We start from the raw sequence: 12,412 nt of genomic DNA, 5'->3' as shown, positions 1-12,412 counted from the left end.
GTAGACAATCACACAAATGATGCAATCACATTACCAAGCCAGAAATATCTGGCACTCCAGAAAGGAGGGCATTTGTCACACAGAGTCTTCCCAACAGTGGCATCAAACGGACATATACCTAGACTTAGGCAGCTCCTGAAATGCTTTACTGAAGAGATGAGCAGTACCAGGACCTCTTTTTCAGGCCTATGAGCCAGTAAGGAACCCTATTGGAATCAACAGAAATAGCCAGGACCATTAAAATTCAAGTCATGTGGCTACTTAAGCAAATAGGTATTCAGGCACTTGCCTTAAAATGTAAAATAATTACCTCAGCACATGCAAAGTCCTCATGCTTTGGACTGAAGCTCTCTTAAGTAAGAGATAGTTATAATCATAGAACCATAGAAGGGCTTGGGTTGGAAGGGAACTTTAAAGGTCATCTAGTCCATTCCCCTGCAATGAGCAGGGACAGAGCCAGCTAGAAGAAAGCACAGCAAAAAAAAGTTTCTTAATTCTGGCCCACTGCAGCTGAGGACATGCATCTGTAGAGAAATACTGTACAGACATACTCATATCTACTTTTCATGAAGAGCAGTAGAGGTTTACTTTGTTCACACCTGACAGCCCCTCAGCTGAGCCCCCAGTTACTGCTTTAGGGAGCAGCCCCAGGATGAAGAGCCAGGAGATGTGCTGAGCCAAGAACACACAGGAGCTTGAGTGGTAAAGCCATACTTTTGGATGACAATGAGTTGTTTAACAGGATCAGCTGCCTCATAGCACTACAAGACAAGCCTGCACCAACACGGGTAACTGGATTAGTCTGAAGCATTAGTAAATGTGATTTAAAATAATCAGGCTGCTTCGTGTATGAAGCAGACATGGGTTGTGAAGGATCATCTCACCGAATTCCAGCTGTCTCAAATAAAAAAAAATCCATAGTCCTTGCTAGATCAACTCAGTCCCTCCATCTGTAATTACCACTCATTTTGGTTTTCTAACTAGGCATATCCTGTGTTTCTTCCTAACCCATTTCCAAGTAAAATGAACCACATGAGTAGATCTCAAGCTTTTAAACTGTTCAGTGAAATAAACTGTTCCTTCTCCTGGAGTGGGTTAGAGGGAAGTATGGAGAAGAGGCAATAATTTCTTCAGCCAATTCAGTGCAGCTGAGAGTCTGTGTTCAAAGCCCAGGAACATCACATGATCTGCTTCTGCAACACCAAGAAATTTAACCTTATGCTGGAGGTGGTGACTTGTTAAACCATTCTAGGAAGTCCCACAATAATATATCCTTAGGCAAAACCCAACACTAAATTATGTGGGGATGGACAAGTGGCTGCTGAAGGATTACTATCTTTGTGCAAGCTTTATTTGCTAATGTACATTTAATTATGAGACTGGAAAATGCAGTCTGCTCTATGACATTCATACTATAAAACCAGAATTAAGCAAAGATACCCAGGGCATAAAATGTAGGTGCTGTGCTCCCATAAATCTAAATCCATAAAATAAATACAAAAATTAAATGAGCCTCTTTTCCAGGAATCAGTTGCAACAGCTTCTTTTCTTATTCAGAAGAGATATACTTCCAGGTTGAAAAAAACCAACAGCAACACAAAAAACCCCACCAACCAACTGAAAAAATGGTTTGGAAAGTAGTGGGTGGATTATTTAAACACCAGTGAGGAAGGCAAGCTTGTTAAGTTAAGAATGATGTTGACACAAAAGGGATAAGAAGATCTAATCCGACCATGAACACATTTAGACTTGCCATTTTTTGTCATTACAGTTCTGAATCTAGCTTCCCCTGAGAGCAGTGAGGCCAACAGCTTAACTCCACTGGAGCTACAGCTTGCTGCAGTTCTTACTACAGGTTCTAGACCATGTGCCTTCAGCATCAAATTGGGATGCAGTAACCCAAAAACACTCTCACTACTGAAGGTATTTTTGCACTCTTTTAAGAGAAATTCAGAAGTGCATCCTCTAAGGCTGTGAAGTTTGGGGCACTTATTTTCTCTGTCAGGTAACACTTATAAAGGCAAAGCTCCAGACTCTGTCCCATCCCAGGCTAGTCTTATGAGACCTACTCAATTCACACTTGATGCAGAAATGTTGGGTGGGATTTTCCATGCTCCTCTCTATCTTCATATGTTGTAACAGTAGTACAAGCTAGAAGCTTCAAATCCTTGTCAAGCCCTTGTGGTATGTGATATTATATTACAAATGACAAACCTCGAAGTATTTACCCTCATGAATATTCATCTGCTGTTACAAATTCCAGGGTAGAGAGGGAAGAGCTGAGGATCTCAGACTTTATCTGCTAGTCCCTCTGTGTGGCAAATCCAACATCTCCGATGGACCATCCTAGGATCTGCAATGCAGACCACAAACAGCCATGGTGTTATGGGTGTGAGATAGCACAGCTGTGTGGTTGTTCTCCTTTTCAGTTATACACAGGAAAAGAACACACAGCATCATTCGAAGAGGATAAATTTAGAATAGATAATAGGAAGAAATTCTTTACTGTGGGGGTGGTGACTGGAACAAGTTCCCGATGGACCATCCTAGGATCTGCAATGCAGACCACAAACAGCCATGGTGTTATGGGTGTGAGATAGCACAGCTGTGTGGTTGTTCTCCTTTTCAGTTATACACAGGAAAAGAACACACAGCATCATTCGAAGAGGATAAATTTAGAATAGATAATAGGAAGAAATTCTTTACTGTGGGGGTGGTGACTGGAACAAGTTCTTCAGGGATGTTGTGGATGCCCCAACCCTGGCAGTAAGCCAGGTTGCCTTGAGCAACTTGGTGCAGTGGGAGGTGTCCCTGCCCATGGCAGAGTGGGTTGGGACTAGATGATCTTTAAGGTCCACTCCAACCCCTTAACATTCTATGATCATCCCCACTACAAGCACAAGCAAAGGGGCTATTCTCTTACCCTTCCCCATTTTCACTCTTTTCTATTACTTCATAAGTCTGATGCAGATTACTGACAGTTTTGCTTCTCATGTACAATGAAATCCTGTTAAAAAGGAAGCAACTACCCATGGGGAAACAGAAGACCACAAAATGAAGTCCCCGAGGAGATATAACACATTTTCTACAACTTCAGTGTAACATTAAAACTGAGCACACCAAAGCCCTCTGAATCACATACTTCTCCAACTTGGAAGACAATAAACGTGGAATTTGTGTTAATCACATTATTTAATGCACAACTGGAAAGTCTTGAGACAGACTTGTTGTGAGAGCATGACTAGGTCAGAGCAGAACAGGAGAAGTCTTCAAAGGAGAGCAAACAGGAAGGAGCAGTATGGAGGGAAGAAAGATGAATTAATAGGCAGATTGTCAGGCAATACCCCAACCTTGGAAAAGATATGTGTACAGCATCAGACAATGTCCAAGGAGAGTGAGACATAATGAGATTGCCCCCTGCAAAGACCCAGGAAACTATCAAAACCTTTTTTTTTAAATCGATTGGAACTTTTATCAATGTATTCTCCAAGCATAAAGTTCAAAACTGAATTGACTACATCAGATTTGGGGTAACAACCAGAAGAATAGCTCATGGTTTTGACCACAGGAGGGCTCCCAGGTTTCATGAATACATATGGAAAGGCTAGAATTAGACCATGGAAGGTGAAAGCTATAAGGTGCACTTAGTTCAATCTGGACGCCTGCTGGACTGGCTAAGCACACTACATATAATGGCTTTTGTCTTCAGCCATTAGAGAAACAAAACCAAGCATTTTTCTCCAAACTTCTTTTTCTCTACTGCTTTAAAAGGATCATTATTAAAATGTCAGGTGTTAGATTCTTAAAACAGTAGTGTTTCTTCTGGTACTACCAGTAAGGAGAATGTTTGAATTATTGAAATTTTTTTTAAAATTAATAATGTTTAGGATTTGATTTTTATCATATGGGAAAAGCTGCACCAGGCTGCAGTCCACACAGGTTAGATACAGCCCACCAGAAGATAACACATCATCTGTGACTTGCTTCCTAATGTCTTTTTTCACTAGTTTATGCAGAAGTGTCTGGTAAGTGGACTACAGACCCTAATTCCAGCCAGAGCATGGGCAGCAGTGTTGATCAAGGCAGGTGAGCATCTACATGAAGTGGGCAGGGACAACTGTTCATGTGGTTGTACAATGGAGGAGGAAGAGGAGGATGTAGTTGCTGTTTCCCAGAATGCCATGTCCATGCACCCCAAAACACATCCCAACAGCCAGCTAGAAACACAGAAAAGACTACAAGTACAAATTACAATGTGCATCTAGACAGAGGAAATGAAACTACAGCTACCAGCAATGTCCTAGAGGCTTTGTTAGATGAAAATGGGCCAATGAGCAGAGGAGGTGATCTGTCACAATTCCCACTGAAGTCAATGCTGATATAGATCCTGAACTCTAATGCATCTGGATTGGGTTTGAGCTTTCTAGTCTCAGCAGAGAAAATACTGGCATTATTAACAGCTAATTTTCTCAGGTTTTAGTAATGATCTAGCTGGTCATGGCCTGCATCGAGAAGCTCTGGTTGATTCATCAGATCTTTGACATCCTACCCTCAGTGATATTAAATGCCTCCATACAAAGCCGCACAGATGGGTAAACACCACCAGCTTAAATACTCTGAAGAGGGTTTTTACCTGCAAAAGCTGCTGGTGGTGTTTTAACTGTACTGGAGAAGATACTGGGGATATATCAGGATCTATGGCCTGCATCGAGAAGCTCTGGTTGATTCATCAGATCTTTGACATCCTACCCTCAGTGATATTAAATGCCTCCATACAAAGCCGCACAGATGGGTAAACACCACCAGCTTAAATACTCTGAAGAGGGTTTTTACCTGCAAAAGCTGCTGGTGGTGTTTTAACTGTACTGGAGAAGATACTGGGGATATATCAGGATCTTCCACATCCCCTGAAGAAAGAGTAAGAGTGTGTAAGATCCAACAGAGCTAAGAGCTGGGAGAGCTGATAGCAGTGCACACTGTAGAGATAAGCATGTGCACAGAAATGGCACAGGTTAGGCTAACACTAAGCTATTTGCAGATGATGAACAAATCAATGCTGAAATAAAGCAGGGAGGCCAGCAAAAATATAGCTGTCATACAGAGAGAAGAGGAAGTTTCCCACTTCAGCAGACAGAAGAGGCTGAACAGGTCTCCAGGATATAGTGCCAGAAGGGGACTGGGGCTGGAGAAGATATATTTGGCAAGTTTATGAAGTCCCTGTTCCCCTTGCATCCAGTTTCTTCATGTAGAACAGCTGAAATAATTCCCTACTTTCTGCACACAGCCAGGAAAAAGAAAACTCAGGAAAATATTCCCTGTAAAGGTTTTAATCCTTTTCCACTGAGAGTTTATGATGTCAAATAATCCCACCCCTTTCCTAGTAAATTCTAGTTTTAGAGTCAATCAGTTACAGCTGTGCTAATCCACAATTACTAACTTCTTTGCCTGCTGATCTCTCCATGATGGTGAAACCCACAGATGAAACCTGGATGACCTCCATCTGCCTTTCCCTCCTATATTGAGAAAACATCAGGTAAGGCAAGGCTGTAAGGTGAGGCTCCAGAACAACTGTGCATACTGTGGATGCTATAAGCAGGGCAGGGATTTGCCTTTGTGAGGACAGGTCTGAATAGGTTACATCCCAAACTTTTGACTTGTAAAGGCAAAGAAACCTGTGGCTTTGTTTACCCCGGCTGACTGCAGCAGTGCTGCTTTTTGTGTCAACATACATTTTAGTAAATGTTAGTTTGTACTCTGTAGTGACAGGCTGTTTGCAGTAACCTTGGAAATACAGCTCTTATCTTATATTTACACAACAAGTGCAAAGAAACGAGATTAGGTATTTTTCCACGATGTTTAAAAATGCCTTTTTTCCTCCTGTCTTGAACAAGGGCTGAACTTTAAACATTTGAAACACATTTGGCCCCACTTGGAAGATGTACTTGCTGGCAGGTCTGTCCTGGCCAGAGTATACTTGTATTTCCATGACTATGCCATGTAGCTCAGGTCAAGTGCAACAGTTGTCTGAGACTGCAGCAAGGGAAATGGAAACTAGTCACAAACCCAAGATGGACTAGGATTACAGACAGGATGGACGGACAGATACTGTGACATCCCTCTGGAGATCCCACAGGAGGACTCTGCTAAGGAGCCTGGCCTACCACAAGCATTTTGATGCACAGGATTGATAGAAAACCAATTCAGCACGATTTATTGTCCCCATAGGAAAGACGTTTTGCTTCTATTACCCTGTGTTTGAATTTTATTTCAGCCACATGATTCTGAGGTAATTTCAACGTGGCACATATTAGGCCCCACATAGGAGTGCTGTGAGCATCTTTACTGGCCATACTGTGTGCATACCCTTAAATGTACTATTCAGACTCTCCATGCCACAGTTTCATCCATGTCTGTGGTAACATGAGCTTCTCAGGAAGGCTGTGAAGTTTCATTTGTCTCTCTGTGCCAAACCAGCAGAATAAACCCCAGTGCCCTAAGTACCAAACTCATTGGAAGAGCATCATACTGGAGCAGAGAGGAGGTGGCAGCTCTGCAGCACCTACACCCTCCCCTGCTCTGGGAAAGCCTGATTTTCTCCCTCTCTCTCAGGGCAGAGCAAGTGCACTTACCCCTCTGTGAGTAGGGGGCTTGCAGGTTTTTATTTTAAAATTATTTAAAAGGGGAATTTTCTCAACTGCACTGCAAGCAATATCTCCTGTATCCCGCAGAGAGGAGCTGAGGTAAGCTGCACAGATCTGTAATGCAAATTTAAAGGTGATTAAAGATGTTTGGTATGGACATGAAACTGAAGGGAAGGTTTGCTGGAACATCAGCTCCAGCTGCTACAAATTTGGTTTTTTCAGATCAGGTCCTGCACTGTCCAGGCTGAACACTTTCTGAGTTCCTGTTCTGCTTCTGCAACTAGAGGGGAACTCCTTCAGCTTTCCTGAAAAGTTTTCTGCTTCCTGGCTGTGTGTAGGAATTAAAGAGCTATTTCATCTGTTGTACATGAGAGACTGATCTATGAGAAGAAGCCGGATGCAGGGGAAACAGGGACTTCATAAACCTGCCAAATAAATCTTCTCCAGCCCTGGTTCCCTTCTAGCAGCATCTCGTGGATCTTCAACCCGTTCAACCTCTTCTGTCTCCTGAAGTGGGAAATGTCCCCTCTTATCTCTTTATTGCTGCTTTTGTTTTATGACCTCTTCTACAAGAAGTGTGTGTATATGTTTTAATTTGTTAAATGTCTAAAATCTTCACACAATCAGCTGACTGACTGCATATCAAACACCCAGAAGTAAGGGACTGTTGATTATTTTGGAGCAGCCTCCAGGGCACAGTTAGATTGGTCTAATTAGACACTGTTATTTAAATTTACTCACATGACATCCCTTCGGATTCTGGAAAAACTTAACAAGATGGCACAGACTCAACAATTAAATCTTTTAATTTTAATCTTCTTCATCTGGACCTGAAATTGCTTTATAGCACAATATAAACTGATCTGCTATTACCAAACCAGAGCCAAAGTCCAAGCAAGCACAAAAATTGTTGAACATTGTGCTTAACTCCATAAAGGGGCTAAAGGCTGGAAATGAACAACTGGGAAGCAGCAAGCAGAAAGTATGAATCTAATCAAGCTGTTAGCTGACCAGGACAGAACACAATCATTAGTCATTGAGTATTTCAGTACTGCCAGGACAGGATGATGGCTTTTGCTATAATTTCACCATCATGACCATGCTGTTCATCAGGTTACTTGACCTGCTTTCAGTGCTTATCTATTAAGGATACGTGACTGGAAAAGGGGTTAAAAAAAGTAACAGTTTCCTGTAGCAGGGTTATTCCAGTTGCATAACTACCTCTGGAGGATTTTTTTCCCAGAGCTAAAGGACTTTGCTAGGTGTGCAGGACACTCACAGCTTTTGCTGTTGTGGCAATTGCTCAACTGAACTGCCTTTAACTCATAAAACATTCCCCAAATTTACATCACCAATTGCAAACAGTAATTACCCAAACCCTCAAAACTAGTGTTTGCCCGACAGAAAAATTCAGTGCTTGTTCTCCTCAACAGACCTCTTGCTGAAGACAGAGTAATATCACGAAAAGGCAACACGTAACAGAAACAAGAGGTATTTCATGTTTTCCAAATGCTCTAACAGGAATAGAAAGCAAAGGGGTTCCTTCCTCTGCCCTAAGCTAACATTCACCCTGAGGAATACCAAAGGCAAATTACAAGTTTCCTTTCAAATGTCTGTTGTTCCTGCAGAGCTTATGTTGCTTAGAAGGATTTACAAGGCTTTAGCTTTGCACTGGGACTTCTGTGTTGATAATGCATCTTTCAAGGGCAAAAATACCCCATGCAGTGCATTGAAGTCACCACCAACATTTCCCAGCACAGATACTTCTGCTAGCACAGTAAAATAAAACAGCAATACCATGCAAGAGCACAGGGCCAAGGGCTGAAGAGAAGTAGGTAGAACAGAAAGAAGTAAAGGACTAGTATTTATTCTCACAGTAAGCAACCAAGTTAAAAAAAATTACACTTCCCTAAACACTAATCATCAGTCTTTAGTGAAATCAGGAGTTAAACTGTCTCTCTCAACAATTATCACTAACTGTATTTCAAAAACAAAGTTCTCTGGACACAAGAAGAGTATTTTTCAGAGTTTAAATGTTCCTTTGGTATAAATGTCATCTTATTTTGGGAGACAATAAAAGAATTACATAATTTGTTCAATTTAATTAAAACCCCAGACAAACAGAGCAACAGATTAATGTCAAAGCAAAACAGTAGTGGTGGTCTTTAGTTTAGTTTATAAACCACCACATTAAATCACCACTAAAGTTGGTGTTGAAGGAATTAGGTCTTAAGTAAAAACTGTTTTAAATCCAGAGGAAATATTCTTTGTAGCACATGTGAAAACATAAAGTTTATCATGGCAAGAAGCCCTGCCAAAAGGTTACAGGAAAATGTTTCTGTGCTACCAGAAAACAAGAGACAATTTTTAAGTTGCAATAATAGGATGTTTCCTAGAGCTTTGTGCAGTTGTTAGAATTTCTCTCCTAACATTCTGGGGATATTTTAAAGCATTCACATTTTGTGCTCTTCTAAATCAAACAGAATTTGGCAAGTAGGGTAATAAAAGTTTGTCTACTGGTCACAAGAACTTTATCATCTATGTTAACACAATTAGTTCCAGTTTACTACTTTCTCTTAAATGGATGTGACAGGGATTCAAGTTGCTAAAATGATGCCAGATTAATTTTACATAGGAGTCCTGGCTACTTGCCTGTATACATGGCTGAGATACTTGCCAGCCCCTCCCACTTCCCTCCAGTGTTTGCAACACTCGAAGAGAAAATAGAGACAAACCACTTTTGCAGAGAGAGGAAAATCTGTAACGCCAAATGAAGGATTTACAATAGTGCCAGTAGTGGGTTCAGCCTCAAGAGGCATTCTAAATAGTAACTGATCTTTGACATCATCTAATTACACTAATAGTTACTACTACTACTAATGCTAATGCTCCGTAATATGTGCCTTCTATAAAAGCTGCCCAAGCAAATCAGGCCATTATCTAGATACCAGCACAAAACAATGTCCCTTCCATTGGCTTAGGACTGACTGTGCCATCAGTGTCACTTGTAGGGGCTTGCCAGGATTATGAGACTGTGACTGCACAGACGTAGCAAACAGAGATGAACCACTTGCCCAAGGAGGTGATGGCTGTCAGTCGTGTGCACTGTATGGACTACACTGTATCAGAAGTTATAGATGTGCAGTCAGGCCAAGGGGCTTCCTTTGAGAATGAGGGCTGGCATTAAGCCCCAGGCTCAGACTAGGGGTCTACCTGGCAGATTCTGGCCATTAGAAAAAGGTGACAAAAATCAGATTTTCTCGTCCCTGCTAAAAGCCCATTATTGCGTGTTTAGGAATGTCACCTCCAATATCTGCTTTAGTTCAATGTCCCTCAAAGTCAAAGCAAAGGATGATGGAGCAGATATTCCCAGGAACCAGCCCAGAGCAGCTGTGGTAGAGAAGAGGTGTGACACAGCCCAATCATGATGTTGTCACCTCAAATCTTCCCCACAGCTCAGGAGCAGGGCCAAGTGGCCTCAAGCATGGGGTACCTCTGGTAACATACAGCAGCAAGGACCCTCCTCTCCCAGCTCTGCCTCTATGGCAAAACCTAGCCATTAATAACTACTGTGGGTGTCTATTTTATGGTCTCACTGCTGAGTACCAGAGCAAGGCATCTGGCTCCTGGCAGTCCTCTTACCAGCAAACCTAAGCTCTTGAGAAGGGCTTTGCCCAGTGGGAGATCTGTCAGCATTCAGCTGCCTGCAAGCCCCTCTGAACATCCCTGTGAAAGGAAATCAAAACACATTAAAAAAACTGAATGTGTGGTTTATTATATTTAAGATGCTATTTGTCTATAGGGTTTAAATATGTCTGTCACACAGTTAACAGTAAATGAACGTAATTTTACATGTTCAGTATTTTGATACACAGTACAGGACTACAAGTGTGATAAAGGAGCATAGGAAATTAATATTTCCTTGATGCATGCATCAAATCTTGCAGCACCACTCAAAAGTTCAGAGCAAGGACTGAAACTGCAGTATTACAAGCGCTACTAAATAAACCAAGAGACATACCTATATTAAACATTAGAGAAACAAAACAAATGACACAAAGGTTTAATATTTAAGATTTGATACAGGATTAAAATACTAATATTTTTAATGTCTTGGTTTCAAATTAATAAATATAAAAACAATATAAAAATATACACCAGTTGATAAAAGGATGCACTGAGTAAGGTTAGAAAGCTAAATTTCACTTTCAAACGTATGCAGGTATGTCTTTAGGGAGAGGATTTCTGTGTAGCTGCGACTGGTCTTTCGGAAGAAATCCAAGCTTGTGAGCTGTTCGATGTCACGCACACGCGCTGTGTGCATCTTAAGAAGATCTTCGACCCACTTCGATTCATCCTCTAAGCTCTGAAATGGAAAAAACAAAACAAAACAAAACACTTTTATAACACACCTTGTCAAAAGTCAGCTCCAAAAGCAAATGCAACTTTTCTAAACATTGGGTCCATTTGAAGAATCTCTGTGCCTTATTCAAGAATGACTAAGGTAAATAAGTTCCAAGAAAATAGATTTGACACTTAGCATGCAAGATGAATACTGCACTTATATTTCAGCACTCATTTTAGGATGGGATTGAGACAACGACCACAGTCATCCAGAAAGAGCTGGTCCCAAACTGCAGGTGTTTCAGAAGAACAGTCATACAGTCTGAAAAGATCCACTGGTCTCAGCATATTTTTTTAGCTTGCAGAAAGAGCTCCATGTTAATCGATTTTGTATCACCAAAGCCCAAACTCTAGGCTGTTCAGCACTGAATCCTACCCCTACATGTTATTCTCAATTGACCAGCACTTCGTTTAACATAGCATTATTTCAATCTAATCTTTCCACTTTACTCTTAGAAGACCATTATAATTCAGTACACAGTTGGGACTATGTTTTACATTGGTACCTAAAAACTCCTGTTATTGGAGCATACATATTATTCACTGATAGAAAAAGACTTTCACCAAGCATTTCCCAATACAAACAAGAAAAAAATCAGAAAGAGGATGCTGCCAGAGTGATTTGGGTCAGGTTGTGTGGGTGTAGTTTCTCTGCCAGCACCAGCACATGTTGGAGCCATCCACAAACGATTGTAACTCACAAACATATCAAAAAAATCAGGCCTGCAAAACACTGCAGTGACTGGCTGCTTGAGTGCATTAACCAGCCCAGCTACGCGTCCCACCAGCATTGCAGCCAGCCCTGAGGACTGCACGGCAGGGAGCAGACGTGGGAAAAGGACAACGCAAACAGGACTTTCCCCCTTTGGCCTCTCTGGATGGTACATCTACACTGCTCCTGGGGAAGCAAGTTAGGAAAGGAGGGTTGTGTCTCTGGGCATTTCAACTCCATGTTTGTGACTTGGAAATCTTTCTGATAAAGGTCTATTTCTGGGCTTACTCCTGGAAATCAACACTTTTCTGACTGTCTCAGCAAGGTCTTCCTACAAAGTGATCCTCTCATGGACCAAGACTAAGCTTCAGCAATGCCAGAGCCTACCCAGTGCAGTAGACGTGCCACAGACCAGGCTGTGTATCACCTGACAAAAGCCAAGAGGGCGAGCATGATCGTTTGCACAGAGAGGACACGAAGTACCAGACACATCACAGCTGGCTGCTCTAAAGCAAACGTCCATGACCCAGTCAGCACTTGTCTGGTTTGAAGCTTCTCAGCTCCAATCCAGCTTTCCCCTCCATGTCACTAGCAACCTGAGGCCCCAAACCAGGTCTGGAACAAGAAAAGAAGGCTGCAAAGTAAGAGGGAAGAG

The 12,412-nt window shown here is 41.7% G+C and overlaps 1 protein-coding gene across 1 annotated transcript in view; it reads right to left on the bottom strand.

The window, feature by feature from the left end:
- Positions 1-10,395: 10,395 nt before the first annotated feature.
- ENPP2 (ectonucleotide pyrophosphatase/phosphodiesterase 2) overlaps positions 10,396-12,412 on the bottom strand; it is a 58,180-nt gene continuing 56,163 nt past the window's right edge. Inside the window, exon 25 of the mRNA XM_009071311.1 lies at positions 10,396-11,007. Coding sequence (XP_009069559.1) covers positions 10,837-11,007 — 171 coding nt within the window. The 3' untranslated portion in view covers positions 10,396-10,836. The remainder of the gene's footprint in view (positions 11,008-12,412) is intronic.

Source organism: Acanthisitta chloris, unplaced genomic scaffold (assembly GCF_000695815.1).
Source record: "Acanthisitta chloris isolate BGI_N310 unplaced genomic scaffold, ASM69581v1 scaffold10733, whole genome shotgun sequence".
Classification (NCBI taxonomy): Eukaryota; Metazoa; Chordata; class Aves; order Passeriformes; family Acanthisittidae; genus Acanthisitta; species Acanthisitta chloris.
The sequence above is the reverse complement of the archived record's forward strand: the minus strand, read 5'-3'. Positions and strand labels throughout refer to the sequence as shown.